The following is a 17169-nucleotide window of genomic DNA, read 5'->3' on the forward strand; positions in this document are numbered from 1 at the left end:
ACCCTTCCTGAAGGAGCCCAGCGCGGCAAACAAAACACTAAAAATACTCTAAAACATCTTAAAAACAGACTTTAAAATATATGAAAATAAAACTTCTTTAAAAACATATTAAAACAAAACATTTTTTTAAAAAAAGCTTTAAAAACATCTTAGCGAGAAGGTAACGTTGGGAGGAAGGAGGGGGATCCATGGAGGGTGTCTTGGTCAAGGGCCCTCCAAAATTTGGGACAGATACTGAAAGCAAATTTCCCCCATGAAAATGATTTTGGGTGACAGGGGAATTTGTGGGGAAGTCCACCACCACAAAGTTTGGCTTATCTTTTCTATGTGGTGTTCAAAGCTGTTTTCTCCAAACTGCATTAAAAAGAAATGAATCCCAGTCAATCAGGTCACATGATCATCCTATTTTGGGCCAGCCCTTTCTTACAAAATTGAATGTAGACCATTCAGAGGAAAGGGAAAATCTAGGAATTTCCTCAAGACCACAGAACTAGCCCAGAATTTTAACTAAGATATCAAGGGGCAGAAAATATATTTAGGTAGTCTGCAGATATAGATAGATTTGTTGCACACTCTGTAAATATGTTGCTTTTTAATTGGAAGATGAACAAATGTTGGAAGAGTGGATGTGCTGGCAGTTTGCTTGAAACTTCTTTACACCCTGGAGTTGAAATTCCTGCAATGGTAATAGAGCCATAGACAACTGTGACTTAACCAGCAAATAATAGCTTAAATTGTGATAGCATGTAAAAGTGCCACTAGGGCAAGATGTCTTAAAATAACGTTGTGTTTGTTTTCTTCCCAATAGCGGTGTATCAGACACTATAATACTAGATATCATATCCAATTACCTGGTGCTTCCAAATAGGATTACTGTTCCGCTTGTCAGTGAGGTGCAGATTGCTCAATTGCGCTTCCCCATACCAAAGGTAAGCATTTTAGCATATAGTCAATGTTAGTCCTACTCAGAGTAGACCTATTGAAGTTAATAAACATCACTAACTTATCTTCATTAATTTCAGTGTGTCTTCTCTGAGTTGAATACACCCCAAAGTTCTGAAATAATACTGTGTTAAATCATTATCATATGAGTACCATTTCCAGAGCCACTTTTATTCATGAAAGGATGATAAACATTTATTTGTGAAAAGCCTAACAATCTGGATGCTAAACACACGACAGTAGGTAGAACAACTTCTGGAAGCTGGATTTAAAGGCACAAAGAGTGTGTGTGAGTCACAACCTCATGGAAATGTCTTCCTTGTATTGTCTTCCCATGCTATCTTGATATTGTTTAGAACCATATAGATGAGGCCAGTTGGGTGGGTCCTTCCAGCCCGTTTATCAAGCAACTGCATGCATGTGTTTCTGGGCTTCCAAATATTACTATGGCAGTCTGGAAGAAGCCCCAGGAGTGACTAGGGGGAAGGGCTGTAGCTCTGTGGTAGAGCATCTGCTTTGCATGCAGAAGGTCCCAGGTTCAATCTCCAGTATGCCCAGGGAGGGCTGGGAATGTCCCTGGGGAGCCACTGTCAGGTAGAGTAGACAATAGTGAGCTTCCTGGACCAACATCTGACTCGGTATAAGGCAACTTCATCTCTTCGTATGACTCCTGCACCTCTGTACTTAGGAAGGGGGACTTAAGACACCATGTGTCTTTTGGCGTCACTGATCTTTTAACTTCAGATGGGTTGAGCCTTTCAGGCTGACTGTACATCTCCATTATTCAAGTATTTCCTCTTGTCTAACATAGTGTCTGTTGCAGGTAACTTTTGAAATGAAGAAACATCATAGTGGAAGTACAAATGCACCAACACTAAATGTTCATACATGGAAAAATAAAATGGCTAAAAATGTGGACTGAGATGTTTTGAGTAACCAGAGAAAGTAGCAGGAGCAGCCAGCTTTCCACAGATATTTCAATCTTGAGACTGAGTTCAAATGAGGTTGTTTTTCAAAAAAATCCTGCTCTTATATGTATATCCAGGTTGCTGATCAAGTCTCTGCCTGGTTAGCTTTAGCAGCTCTGTGGCATCAAATGTTTCCACATCATTCGCTGGGCTCCAAAACAAAAGTTTTTTTTAAAAAAATCCAAAAATATTATTTATTTATTTCTATTTTGTCATAAGTTGGCAGAATGTACCATTCAGTCATGGAGACTTGACCTTAAAGCAGAATCAACTTTATAGTCCTGTGGTGTTATGCAACTAAGCCAGAGTAGTTCTATGTGCCGTGGCCTATCATGGTTAACTTGGTCCAGTTAATGGTTAATCTTCCTGTAGTGTGGGTGTGGGGAACCTTTGGTCCTCCAGATGTTGCTGAACTACAACTCCCATCATCTCTGGCCATTGGCCACGCTTGCTGTGGCTGATGGGAGTTGTAGTTCTGCATCATGGGGGGAACGGGAGGCTCCCCCACACCTGCTATAGTGGAAAGCATTTGTGTCAATACTTGTTGAATACTATATGATGGATAACTATTTCTTGCTTCTTGACAGGGTGTGCTAAGGATACACTTCATTGAAGCTCAGGACCTTGAGGGAAAAGATACTTACCTGAAGGGAATTGTTAAGGGAAAGTCTGACCCTTATGGAATCATTCGTGTGGGTAATCAAATTTTCCAAAGCAAAGTCATCAAAGAAAATCTTAACCCAAAGTGGAATGAAGTTTACGAGGTACAAAGTTTAAAATTACTGAACAATTTAGATACACTTTTTCAAATTGCACTAAAATTATTCTAGAGCCTTTTTATTTTTCTTGCATGGAGGGAATTGCTCCCCTTGTGCATCTTTTCTGCTGTTGGTACATGGATCATTGCCAGTACAGCAGATCAGTTCATGTATAATGCCAATCCATAGGGTAGTATTCAGTGTTAGTCATACTCAGAGTAGACCCACTGAAAGTAATAGACATGAGTAACTTAGGTTCATTCATTTCAATGGGTGTACTCTGAGTAGGACATAGTTGAATACAATCCATTGTTGGGTGCTGTGTGAATGAGCTCTCCCTCCCCCAATTTTCTCTTTGTGTGTGAGTGGTGAACCATAGTTTTCTTTTAGATCTGAAATGTGAAAACTGTGAAGTGCACAATTTGTGGGTAATAGTAAAGTAACATTTGATGCTAAATATGAACTGAGAGGAAATCACAGAGGTCATTCACATAGCCCCAAATAATGGTTTGGCATTTCGTTTGAACAGAAGCTCTGTATATGTGTTAACTTGAGTAATAGGATGAAGTAGGAACCAGACACATAAAACATGCTAAACTCTGGGATTTAGTTTTACAATTTATTACAATATCTGTTACCATTGGTTGGCTTATCATAAGAACATAAGAAGAGCCTGCTGGATCAGGCCAGTGGCCCATCTAGTCCAGCATCCTGTTCTCACAGTGGCCAACCAGGTGCCTGGGGGAAGCCCGCAAGCAGGACCCGAGTGCAAGAACACTCTCCCCTCCTGAGGCTTCCGGCAACTGGTTTTCAGAAGCATGCTGCCTCTGACTAGGGTGGCAGAGCACAGCCATCATGGCTAGTAGCCATTGATAGCCCTGTCCTCCATGAATTTGTCTAATCTTCTTTTAAAGCCATCCAAGCTGGTGGCCATTACTGCATCTTGTGGGAGCAAATTCCACAGTTTAACTATGCGCTGAGTAAAGAAGTACTTCCTTTTGTCTGTCCTGAATCTTCCAACATTCAGCTTCTTTGAATGTCCACGAGTTCTAGTATTATGAGAGAGGGAGAAGAACTTTTCTCTATCCACTTTCTCAATGCCATGCATAATTTTATACACTTCTATCATGTCTCCTCTGACCCGCCTTTTCTCTAAACTAAAAAGCCCCAAAATGCTGCAACCTTTCCTCATAATATGTTTTGAAGTTAAACAATGTAAAACATTTCATTTGATGAGGAGGATGAGGATGTGAAAAACTTGTATTTTACTATTTTTATCTATATGTAATATTAAGGTAAATCATAAAAGTATAACAGCATCCTTGTAATCACACCTCTATATATTCTGTATTTCTCTACTTTACCTAAGTCTGTTACAAATGCTGTTTTGTATAATTTAGACGGACTGCAAGCCATATCAAATATTTCTGTTGAATAGGTTACCTTTTTCACTGCCATATTTTCAGGCCTTAGTATATGAACACCCAGGACAGGAATTGGAGATTGAGCTCTTTGATGAAGACCCAGACAAGGATGACTTTCTGGGAAGGTAAATACCAAGCAAGATATGTTTATTGTATTGCTGAAAACAAAAGTGTTTAAGTAGTACTCTTTTCTAATTTTAATTTTAATAGGTAAGATAGCATGTTTCCTGCATTTTAAAGATTTTTTAGTCCTTATTCTATCTTAGTGTCCAACTGCAAAAAAAAAAATCTTTCTATAAATGAAAGAGGAAGGAAAGTTGCACTCAACAGAACGTGGAGGAAAAATAGTTAACATCTCCAATAAATGTCATTGCAATGTGGACATACACAAAATGCCGTGCCTTTTCAAAATGCCATGATATTTTGTGCATGGCATTTTAAAAATGCCTACCTCCTAAAAAGAAAATAAACAAATGTTGAGAGTAATCCCTGTTATGGTGCTACCTACGTGGTTCCAATTACCATGCCTTTTTTCTTTTCTATTTTAACATTTTGAATGTTACATGTTGTAACTTGGGTCTATTAATTTCAATGGGTCTTTCCTAAGTGGAACATCAGTGGATAAAACCCTGTTTATGTCTGGGTTTAGCTACCCGCAAATGTGCCCGAGGAACAATACAGGAAAGTTTCAGCAGGCATTTACAAATCAGAACAGAAGGTGCCTGTTGAATCTTTGTTGACAGAGCATGCCACAGGCCTGTGCCGATGACACTTAAGGCTCATTTTTGTGTTGCTGTGTTGTGTTCTCTTCATTCTTCTCATCCTTATTTTAAGGGGAGCATAAATATGATGAGGTTAATCCATCATCTTTTTTTAATACTTCACTCATCACGCCAGCTTCATATCCTATATTATTGTTACTGTTTTATTATTGTTATTGTTATGGTTATTGTTAATAATAATAATAATAATAATAATAATAATAATAATAAATGTATTACCTGCCCCTCACCAGCAGGTCCTAGGGCAGGTTACGACAGTTCAGTGTTGAAAACAATTAAAACAGATTACAATCACAGGAATAGGGTGGGTCCTGAAAACATACAACTCTAGTATCAACAAGTATTAATTGAAGTAAAGAGGTGCATCTTCAGCATTTGCTGAAAACTGTACAGTGAAGGTTCCAGATGAACCTCTGTGAGGAGAGAATTCCACAATGTACAGCAGAGATAACGGTATTTCACTAATGTGTTGCCTTCTACTCCTCCTAGTCTAATGATAGACCTAATCGAGGTTGAAAAGGAGCGCCACCTAGATGAGGTACGTTTCCATCCATTCATTGGTGGGGAGGGAGGAAGTAATGGGGGTTATACTCTGGTTAGCCTACAGTACCTAATCATACTTCAGAGTAAAATGTTGAAGCCTTTGCTGGATCTTCATACCAAAATGCCAGCCTTCCCCCTCTCCAAGCAGATTTCTCCTTTTTTATAATGCCCTTCACCTGGAATTGCTGAAATCATTCTCTGTCCTTTTTGTTAATTTATTGTCATGGCAGACGACGATGATTCTGAGATAACGGAAGCTATAGAATCATGGCATGTGTAGTCAAAGTATGTGAAAATAGCAGGTAGTAACTGGTTCGAAAAAAGACCCCAAAAACAACGTATGATTACCTAGTAGTAGATCTGCTTAGGATCACTAGTGTAGTGGCAAATTCAGAAGCGCAGAGTCCCTTCATGATAGTCACAGCCAAAACCCTCTCTCCTCCCCTCTTTTTTTGCTGCTGGGTTGAGAGTGAGATCCTTCTTAATACCTTCTCCCACAACAACAGACATCCCTAGGAGCCAATAAGCATGAAAGGAGGTGTTCGCTATTGAAGAGAGTCTTCTCAGTGGCTGACTCACCTCCATTCACACTGATTGACTCCAATCAGCAGGAAAGGACAAGGAACTATGTTAGAAGATTCTTTTCAGTGGCTCACACCCCTTTCATACTGCTTAGCTCATAGGATGTTGGAGGCACAGGGACCCTACTGGGACCCTGCTCCTCCAAACGTAAAGGGTCTAAGACCCCCCTGAGACCCTAGACGACCACACCCCTGCTTAGGATGTCCTGAAGCAAAACTTTGAAAGTGCTCTTTTTTTAAAAAAAGTGTTTGTACAATTTTTTAATGTGAAATTGTTAATGTTATTATAGTGTTAGAGCATGGCTTGAATGTAAGGGATAAATGGGAATCATGTCTGCTTAGCTATTCTCCTTTCAGTTACAGTATTATTATGCTGTCTCATTGCACAAAGTACCACCAGTATCTCATGGATGCAGAAGCTACAGTATCGTAGGTTAATTTATTATATTGAACGGCTTTGTTCTTCATCATATTTTATTGACTTTGCTTACAGTGGTTTACTTTGGATGAAGTTTCCAAAGGAAGATTGCATTTAAAACTAGAATGGCTCACATTGATGCCTACAGCAGAGAATCTTGATCAGGTATTTTTTTTTTAATACAGCGCTCTTATAGCTTTAAACAAGAGATTATGAATATCGATAAAAATAAAGACCTGTGTCTGCATGCATATTCGTACACACATTCCAGCCATGTTGCACTTCCCCTTCTCCTTGCATGCAGCTAGGAAGAGCAGAAAATTTTACTTTCAGTTTTACTAAACTGCAGCTTCTTGTTTTGTCCAAACTTGGGGTCATGGTTTACAGATGCCAACTTCATAAACCATAGAAGTTGGCTTGATTTGAAATGGAGCATACATTATACACAATCCCTGGTTTAAATGAAACAGGAAGCTTCTGAATCCTCTGGTCAGGAAGTAGAGGGAGTTGTGCGATAGTCTCACAGTGACTTGTGAATGTCTTAATGTGACATGCAAACAAAGCCCCCCCCACTTTTCAGAAGAGTATGGGATAATAGCCAGAATTTACTGAACTTTAAATAATGAGGAGCAGACTCAGCAGTTCAGAAATAATATTTGGAATATATTGGGGTATGCTGCTTCTTATGCGGGCCTCTACATGCAACAGCAATAACAATCAATGGAAGCATGGCTTGATGTTTGTACACTATGAGGAAGTATCTGTGAAGACTAGACGTTCCCCTACAAAAATGTCTTTGTTTCGGGGAACTCATTTGTATCTAGGCCTGGGTACAGTGGGAGGTGCATGAAAACATTTCAATTTTTTGAAGGTAATATTTTAAATTGACTTTTTATTACGTACTTTTGCATTTTGATTTTCCTGATGTGACCTGCTTTGATCTTAGTTAGAAACAGTGTACAAAATAAATATGCAACAAACATTTTTTTAAAAATTATACCTCTCATCTTTTAGGTTCTAAAAAGCATTAGAGCTGATAAAGACCAAGCCAATGATGGGCTTTCGTCAGCATTGCTTATTCTTTATTTGGATTCAGCAAGAAATCTGCCAGTAAGTCTCCCTGTGGTAATGGCACGTCTCCTGAGAGATACTTAATTTTTCTATCACGCATTGCTTACTACTAAGCCACTTTGCCTCACTAACTCGCGTTATGCCTTTTTATTACATTTTCATATACATTCTGCAATGTTAGCATCTTCTTATAGTAAACACACATTGTGTTGAGTTTGTTTTGCAGAGCTGGTCTTTGCATTTTCAGAATTTATATAAGATTTTGATAAAGTCATAGGCTTTAAAGAAATTGTACGAACGGTCTTATAAAAAGAAAAGTTAGGTCCAACTTCACATAGAAGTATATTCGTTTGGATTCAAGAATGGATACTTTGGAGGCTAATATTTGTGAGCTTCTAAGGTTAGGTTGCAGTCTTAGGTATGTTTTCTTGGACTAAGACTCAATTGATTTTGATCCTAACTTTTCACTCCAGGAACAGAAGGAAAGTTGTACTCACATAAAGGATATTTCCTTGAGTGAAACTCCCCTTCCATGAACGGAAGTTCCTTTGATTCAGTAGAGCAAAAAATTAAGAGCTCCGAGTCATAGAATTCAGTGTACTGTATTTCTGAGTTAGCGTGTGTTGGATCATGCTTCGCGTTTTAAGACAGCAAGCTACCTGTGATAAATATGCGGAAGACGGTCCTGTTTTTGGAGTTGGCCACCATTTTGTGAACATTTCTTCTAATGATCATTACTTTTCACAACTGTAGACTCTCAATAACAGGGATTCAGCGAATCCAGTACCAAGGACCTTGGTGTCAGATTTCAATCACAGTCCACAGTACCACTGAACCTTTTTGAACATGCAAGTATATGCATACAGCAAAGCTTTTGTTTCCTTCTGCCAAATAACAGCTCCTATATAGCAGCGCAAACAACTCTTCTTTTGTATTTAAAAAAACAAACAAAACAAAAAACACACTGCTTGTGCAGATCATCTGCCTGTATAGGATTGAGGCTAAAGTTTTGATGTGTGTAACTTACACAATTACTTGCAGAGATGACAAACCTATTAAGCACCTTGAGACCGCCTGCTTTGTGTTTTCTGCCAGGCAGACCGAATTTCAGAAGTGAATTCTAGCATGTACCAGATCTGCTAACTTCTGATATTTTAAAGACCAAAAAAGAAACAGATATTGGTCTTGAAGTGTGTGTTTTTTACATTTGCAACAGCATTATGCATGAGTATTCTAAAATACAATATTTTCCGTGATACATTTTCTGTGCAGTTATTAAGGTTGTAGTGTGTAATTTTTATACTTATAATGTTTTAGTTATCTAAAGTCAATGGTACCCTCTGAGAAATAACTTGTTGCAGTCTAAAATGCTGGTGATAGTTTTCCTGGTGTGTTCAGGGTGGGGGATGGCAACTATTTTAGAAAAAATCAGTTGTGGTCAAGCTTGTCTATTTCTGTTACAGGTTTACAATAAATTGGTTTTTACTTCAAACTTTTCAATAAACTAATCCATTGGGGCACAATGTTCATTGTATTCTAACTAAGAACAGGAGGGATAGCACATGTGGGTTTATACAGGACCAAACAGCACAATTCAAATTTACTTGATGGTGTGCCCTTCTAACTTGTTTAAATAGTAGGAGAAGTTATCTTATATGCAAACTCTTATCATTCAGGGATCTTCTCAAGCAGAATTTGAGTAATCGGGGGGGAGGGAAACTGAGCACAAAGTGTTACCATAGAGCACGGATGGGGAACCTCTGGCCCTCCAGATGTTGTTGGTCTCCAGCTCCCATCAGCCCCAGCAACATTTGGAAGGCCACATGTTTCCCATCCCTGCCATAGTAGCCTACAGCAATTTGAGGAAGACATTTAAAGTTTCCTTAGAAGAGATGGAATCCTTTCTCTTGCCCAGATGGAGCCTGAATCTGTCCAAGATGAGATCACACCAGTAGTTTCTAGACGTGCAGTAATTTTATTTTTTAAAACACTTGAAAATGGCAATTTGATGATCAAATGGCATAGGCATGTGCTTGACTAAAATCTGCAGTACTCCTCTATCAATTGAACATGGTTGCCGGATGTTGGGCTAGTTTTGGCTTATGAAAGGACCCTTTATGAACTATACTGAAATATGTTTATAAAAGGGGTGTGTTAGTCATATGATTCAAGTTCAAGTGGTGTTGTAGCTGGACACATACAAACAATTGGGGAGGGAAGCTACCTTGCAATGTTAATGAGATGAGACCAACAAATAACAAAAGATGATGACACATTTACTCTTTCTGTGTGTGTGCCAGTCAGTAATTTCAGACTCCTTGGACTGTTTTCCTTAACTGTGCTAATGGTAAAGCTGCTTGTGCCTTCATGCTGCCCCAGTCCCATCACTCTCTGCTTTCTCCTTCCATTTCCATCTTCTTAAAGAGTATCTACGAGGGAAACTTTGGGTGTGGATACTTAAAAGAGAGGAGAGCATCGGGACTAGTCTTTTGTGAAAATACTACCTCACTCTATAGAGCACTATTTGTGAGTTCTCAGGTGTTACATGTATATTATGCATTCTCTCTTTTTTTAATCTGCTAGAGTGGATTGGTGCTACTTAAACCCACTTAGCCCTAATGGTCAAATGATGGAAGCATGCAGTTTTTGTTCACATGCATGGTTTTTAAAGTGTGCAGCATTATGCTTCTTATTGCATTTTCAAATAGTATTATCAGATTAGTTTATTAGATATGTGTGCTAATTTTAAATTAGCCTTTTCAGAGATTAGCATGTTAATCTGCATGGTACATTGGAAGAAATGCTGACATTTGCTTGTTGCAGTGAAATAAAACTGTTGTGAATTGTAAGAGCCAACCTCTTTTGTGTTTCCTTTGAAAATTAAGTGCAAGTTTTTGTGTGTTGTATATGAGGGCCTGGAATCTCCTTCAATTTGGTTCAAGTTGCACAACTGAAACAGGAAGTTAACTGTGTTTTCCCCAAGTTACCTATTTTATTGTAAATCTTTATGTTCTTTGCTAGGGGGTGGGGGGGAAAGCATATTCTCAAATGGCCTTTTGTCATTAAAAATGTCCTGCAGAAAGGGTCCACTTGGAAATGACTTCCATTTTGTAGACTATTTTTAGAATGCTAATAATGCCTTGACAGCTGATGTTACAACTAATGGGCTTTCAAAGGTAACTCCTTTCTTTACGTGATCACGCATCATACTTAGGTTCTATACCCAAGAAAGGCCTGGATATGCTTTCACAGGCTGCAGTGTGAAATGCTATGACTATTTGTTGGTCACATAATCAAAACTAAAAAAGAAGTCAATGTTAAGCCTGGCCCAAATGTTTGTGTTCTGTTGCTACATTAACACCAAGGGTCTATTCACCCATGAGCTTTTTAATAGTGGGAAGTCATTCATCCGTGGCTTCTGCATTTATTCTAGTCTTGTTTTTAAAGCAGTATCCTGGTAGCTGTAGGTGACGGGGAATTGCATGGAATACCATCCAGCATAGAAAACAAGGAGGCAAGCCCACTCTTCCACGCCCAGTACAGAAATTTAGCTCTGTATCTTGTTTGCCATCTACCAGCAGGCTAGTATTTTTTATTTTGCTGACTAGTAACTTTGTGGGCTTATTTACAATTGATTCACTGGCTTTATAAGCAGTGGTTACTCATCCTTGAAGAGAGCCAGTGTGGTGTCGTGGGAGACCAGGGTTCGAATCCCCACATAGCCATGAAGCTCACTGGGTGACCTTGGGCCAGTCACTGCCTCTCAGCCTCATGAAAACCCTACTCATTGGGTGGCCATAAGTCGGAATCGACTCGAAGGCAGTATGTTTACATTTACTCATCCTTGAGACATCACCCTTTGATATTGGCTCCTGTTTTCAGCTATTGCTATTGTGCGTACAGGCATGTAGACTGTTTAGTTTATAAGCAGAAGATAGTTTTCTTTCTCTCCTAAATTTCTACAACACAATTTGTCCCAAAGTCACTGTCTTTGGTGAGCTGATTTTTTTCACAAACGTTTTTCCCCCAAAAGCTTTTGCATTCCTGTTTGTGCACAACATATTGAGTTGTGATTAACTGTGTCAGGTACTTATGTCTAATCTACAACTGTCTTAATCATAAAACTGGACGAACCTGGAAGCGTATGGCTTGTTCAGTGCTTGAGATAAGATACTAGGAAGGATGATTCTTTCCTATATATAGTTTTTTAGGTATATTACTTTGATAAGCTAGATTTAAATACTAAACATGTAATGCTAATAACACAGGTAAGCACATCATATTTAGGTTCCATAATGTCTCCATGGTCTTTGCCCCCTTTATTCCTATCTAAATAAACAACACTTAGTGCTCTTGACAGTATATGAATGCTAAACAATCTTAGACTTTCATATTTGTTTTTATTCATCTTTAGCTCATCAGTCTTGCATCTGGTGTAACATTTTGGAAACATGTTTTATAAGCAGAAGATATTTAGTTGGAGGGAGAGATACTTACCTCTTCTATTGCCCTTTATTGGGATTCAGCAGAACTGAGTTCAGGCATTATTAGCAGATATTAGGATTATGTGTACATTCCCCTCTCATGCAAATTGTTCATCAGGATTTGGTGTTGAGTGTACTGTTAAATCTGAGTTTGCTTCTAAGTTAGCTTTGAGAACCCAGCTTTCTTCCTCGTTCTGAAAGTGAATTTAGGAGCATGCTCAAGTTTTTTTTCCTCTTTTTCTTTTACTCAGGCTAGTGATGGTCATATGTAATGCCAAAACTACATGCTGTGGTGATGAGGAAATTTCACACAAGTTGAAAGGTGCACGTAGTCCTGTATCCTGCTAATAGTTTCTCTATTCTGGTTCTGTTGCATGTTAGAACTGGCCACAGACTGTGTGTCTCCAAGTGCCATTCTTCCTTCAATATTAGGTTTGCCTATATGGGAATAACTTGGTATAGCTGACTAAGATTGGTCCAGAAAAAATCAGTTTTAACAGCAACTTGACCCAAAATAAACTGGAGTTCATGTTGTCTATTTCTTTACAAGTGGCTTGACCCCCTTTTCTTTTCTTTTTTTAAAAAAGACCTTCCCTTAGCAGACATTATAATTGCATGACAAGAGCATGCAAAATGCAATCCCCTCTGCCATCCATTGTTTTTATTCTGATGTTGCTGCCTTCTCTTGATTAAAGCAGTTGCAGGGCTCATTCAGAGTTCAAAGATTTTTTTTTAAATAGTGTGAGGCAAAGTTCAGCAGGATCCTGAACTTTTAACATATTCCTAATGTTTGTGCACATCTCCAGATAAAGTGGCAAGAACTATCAAGGACCGAACCTTGCATATCAAGAAACAGTGGGTGTTATTCCGTGCTAGTTCTACTCAGAGTAGACACCATTGAAGTTAATAGACAGGACTAACTTATTTCATTGGGTCTTCTCTGAGTAGGACTTAGTTGAATACAACCTGGTATACAAAAAAAGAAAGGAGGGTCTAGATGTACATGCAACGTAAAATCACTTGGATTGTTCCTAAGTCTAAAGGCTATTTCTCTTTTTAAATTTATGTCTAGTGTACATAGCTGTTCTTAGTGGCACACAGAAACACGCCAATTTCCTGCATGTTTTGTTGTTGCATCCAGTTTTTAAGACACTTGCCCAGGTTGCCAATGACATGAGTATGGTACAGGCACAACCAGTTTAAATTTTCCTGCAAAGAACACTGACCCAAATTGACCCATTCCTTCAAGATGAACTTCATGTTCTTGAATGTGATTCTTGGGTTTCTTACAGCCCTGATATGTAACCTACTTCTGAAGACCTATATTTAGAGACAAAAGACTGCCCATTTTCTCTCTTATCCACCTAAGGAAGAAAGGAAGGACCACAAAATATTGCAGTCCTGTATACATCACACATCTCCAGTCCCACCTGATAACTATTTTCTGCATTTTATTCCTCCCCAAAACTCATGCTGCACCCTAAAGCAGTGTAGAGACAATTGTGTGTAACTAACAACTTCATACCAAAGGATACCACCTCCAAACAGAAAATAATGAAAAATTATTTGCAGTTTAGTTTCTAAATAGTTCTTTTGGGGATGTGGGAGACAAACTTAATGATGATGATGATGATGATGATGATGATGATTATTAAACTTGCTCTTCCTGTTTTAGATTACAGCATGATTGCAGAGTGGCTTTTATTGCTTTTATTCCTGAATCACATAATGCCATGAGCTTTTCAAATGGAACTTAAATGTTATGTACTGTTTCAAAAGCCCATGGGGAAAAATGGCACCCTGAACCCCTGTTTTACCCCCCCCGTAAAAGCCCCTGTTCCCAACCAACTGGAAGCATTGCAGTTTTTCTTAATAGCTTAATGCTTAGTAGCTCAGAATGAGAAATTGTTAATGGAAATGGTCAGAGGCTGGCTAATCTTGTTTAAATCCACTCCTATTTCCAATCCTTGTACATCTCCAATTCAAATAAGGAATTTATGTTGTGTTGTACCAGTTTGAAAAGAGTTTATTGCAAAGAGAATAATAAGGGAGAAAAATATTAGGCCTACTGGGGAGAAGATGTTATTGGAAAATAGAATCCTAGAATTAAAGATGGAATTAGAACAAAAGGCCGTGTCACATTACTTTGCAATAATTATTTTGTTGTTTTTTCCTTTGTTGTGAGAATGTGTTGTTGGGTCCCCTGTTGTTCTATCCTTAATTAACCACCGTAGAACTGCTTCTTTGCATGTCTTATTAACCCTTCGTATGTTCATTTTCTTCTGATTTAAAAGCATAATCCATTAGATTATAATCCAGATGCCTTGAAGAAGTCTGCTGTTCAGAAAGCCCTAAAGGTAAAACTAATATATCTTTCCATTTAAAGTCACACCGTTAAATGGAGTCACAGAGTTGCCTGTAAGAAATGGACATTCCAATGTATTGTTTGTGCCAGAGAATATAATCTTACTTCTTGGTACCAGGCATAAAACAGAGTGACACTTGATTTGTCTGTGAGAGAGCAGATTGAAAAGCCCATCAGTGTAACATTGTAAATATTACAAACTTATAAAGCCTTTAATTATAACTAAGAAAGAACGAAGCTGACAACAAAGATAAAACTCCCATATTCCACTGTGAATTATGCATTTGCTGTATTTAGAGCATAATCTAATTTTCACTGAGCAGTTATGGCTTTAGTAAACCCTGATGAAAGCTGAAGTCTTCATAATAAGGCTAGTACAAGGGGCACTAAACAATCTTACGACTATAAATTCGGAGGGATCTAAAAAGGTCATCTAATCCAACCCCCTTCTGATGCAGGAAATCGACCATTCTGCTTAAAACCTCTGACAAAGAAGAGTCCACCACTTTTTGAGGCAATTTCTTCCACTGTCAAACAGCAATTCCTAATATTTAGTCTAAATCTGTTCTCTTATAAATTGAGTCCATAGGTTCATTCCTATTCCCTAGAGCAGCCTTTCCCAACCAGTGTGCCTCCAGATGTTGTTGGACCACAACTTCCATCTTTCCTGACCATTGGCAATGCTGACTGAGGCTTAACCGTCTAACTTTGTTTAACCTGCTTTTAATCATGTTAATTTTCTTACATTTGTTAAATATAAATTTGTTAATAATTTAGATAATGTCTTTAACAACATTAATAGATGCTTCAGGTTAAATATTGTATATGCTTTTCTTTTTAATAAAAGTGTTTCTGTGAGACATTGATTCAAAGCATGTTAACAGACAGTCACGATTGGGGAATGTTCAATGTCTGTGAAATGGTTATAAATCATTGTTTACTTTTTGCAGTTTGACCTAATGCTATGCAACTGGTGAGCAAGGCTCAGACATGACAGATGGTTGGTCTCTAGTATGAGAGTTGGGTAAACCTATAAGAAATCATAGCATATTTCCTTCTTTGCTGCCCCCCCAAAAGATGTTTTATGATTCTAACATACAGCTTAACCATAATATTCCATCATGCATATAATAAAACAAGCTTTTTAAGCTTGCGCTTCATCCATATTCCCCATTTGCATGCAGACTGCAACATTCATTTATTTGTTCTGATGTTGCTTTATTGGCTTTGGGGGTTAAAATGCTTATTAAAGGATTGAGAGGTTGACAGTTTCATTCAAAAGATATAGAGGGGAAAAATACGGAAAGGAGTCTGAAACTCCAGTGTGTGGGTGGTATTCTTCACAAACTATTTCAAGGTAGGTGTTTGTGACTGCTGTTTGCCTTATAAACCCCTATGAATTTATAACTATTTGTAAAGAGCACAGAAAAATGGATAGGAGATGGAGGACAGGGTTCAGAAGCACTCTTAAATTGATGGAGAAGCAAGAATAATATATTAAAAGGATTTCATTTTTTCCTCATCTTCAGTCAGGAAAGAAAATAAACAGCAACCCCAACCCCCTTGTCTTACTGACTGTTGGACACAGGGCACAAGAAAGTAAGGTAAGCTCCTATAGCCTAAATTTGTCTTGATTAATCATAAAGGTCTTGTGAATTCCTTGTCCACAGACATTTAGATGTGATAAAAAATAGAGGAGAGGTTTGCAGTCTGTTTTCTAGCAAACAGAGTATTTTTTAATGATGTTTAAGTAATACTGCTCAGCAGCACTTGTTTTTGAGTCTCAAAAAAAAAGTATGTTAAACCAAAGAAAAAATAGTGACATTTGTGTTGTAACCCATGCTGAATGCTTGGGCATTTGTTACTTGTGTATCCTGCTGTTCTTTTAAAGGAGCCCAAGGCCGATTTAGTCATCCTCATAACCTTGTGAATTGGATTAGGCTGCGACACAGTGACTTGCCTGAAGCTACCACATAGTAAGCTTCACAGCTCAACTGGACTTTTGAACGTTGCTTTCCTATATCCAAACCCACACCCTTGCCAGTACGTTACATAGGCTGGAAAAGTAGTTTGAATCTATCATGGGCATTTGCAGGACATTCTCCGTGTAAGCTTCTATGTGATTTATCTAGTGACAATCCATATGAATTTTACATTTTCTTCAGAGTGAGTGTGTGAAAGCTGCAAGGCAACTGTTTAAGCTGCAGTTATTTTTAGCCATGAATTTTAATAGAAAACTTTCCCCCCACCCCTGAATAGATTCGCTACAAGACCAGTGAACCTGTATGGGAAGAAAATTTCACTTTCTTCGTTCACAATCCTAGAAGACAAGAGCTAGAAGTTGAGGTAAGATGTCTTCCTCCTCTTAGGTTTTGGCTCTTCCCTGTTCATACCGGTCCCATCTCCTGCCCCTAAAGTAATGCCTTCCAAAATCCATGAGTTACATTCTTTCCTCTATCTAGTATTTTGATTCTAGAATACCTAAAATAGCATGGTAACAGCTTCTAGAGGGGCAGCCTTATTAGTCTGTTCCAGGGGGGAAATCTTTATACAGAGCAGTAAACTTATTACGGCATAAGCTTTTGTTTATGGCACACTTGGGGTCTTTCTCTATTGCCAATGAAGCTTGTCTGCGTTGGTGAGGATGGCTACCTCTTTCTCTCTTGAACAGTATATAGAGCTGGAGGAGAAAGTTGGAAGAGGGACACTCTTTCCCATATATTCTTTTTAAGGCTCAGATTAATTTTATGGGATCCAACTTTTACCCAGATCCCTTAGTAAAGTGGGGAGAGAGAGAGTGCGAGAGAGAGAAAGAGAGAGAGAGAGAGAGTGA

General features: G+C 38.4%; 1 protein-coding gene across 5 annotated transcripts in view; it reads left to right on the forward strand.

Annotated features, from left to right (window-relative positions):
* Positions 1-17169, forward strand: part of ESYT2 (extended synaptotagmin 2) — an 87824-nt gene that overhangs the window by 54521 nt on the left and 16134 nt on the right. For 3 of the 5 annotated variants that reach the window (XM_061587257.1, XM_061587259.1, XM_061587261.1), the window contains 9 exons: positions 809-929; positions 2498-2674; positions 4135-4217; positions 5364-5412; positions 6492-6581; positions 7431-7526; positions 9912-10013; positions 15866-15940; positions 16596-16682. In XM_061587257.1, coding sequence (XP_061443241.1) covers positions 809-929; positions 2498-2674; positions 4135-4217; positions 5364-5412; positions 6492-6581; positions 7431-7526; positions 9912-10013; positions 15866-15940; positions 16596-16682 — 880 coding nt within the window. Of the gene's footprint in view, positions 1-808; positions 930-2497; positions 2675-4134; positions 4218-5363; positions 5413-6491; positions 6582-7430; positions 7527-9911; positions 10014-14265; positions 14329-15865; positions 15941-16595; positions 16683-17169 lie in introns of all 5 variants that reach the window. The other 2 variants (XM_061587258.1, XM_061587260.1) reach the window with 2 other exon arrangements.

Source organism: Rhineura floridana, chromosome 10, assembly GCF_030035675.1.
Source record: "Rhineura floridana isolate rRhiFlo1 chromosome 10, rRhiFlo1.hap2, whole genome shotgun sequence".
NCBI classification, from domain to species: domain Eukaryota; kingdom Metazoa; phylum Chordata; class Lepidosauria; order Squamata; family Rhineuridae; genus Rhineura; species Rhineura floridana.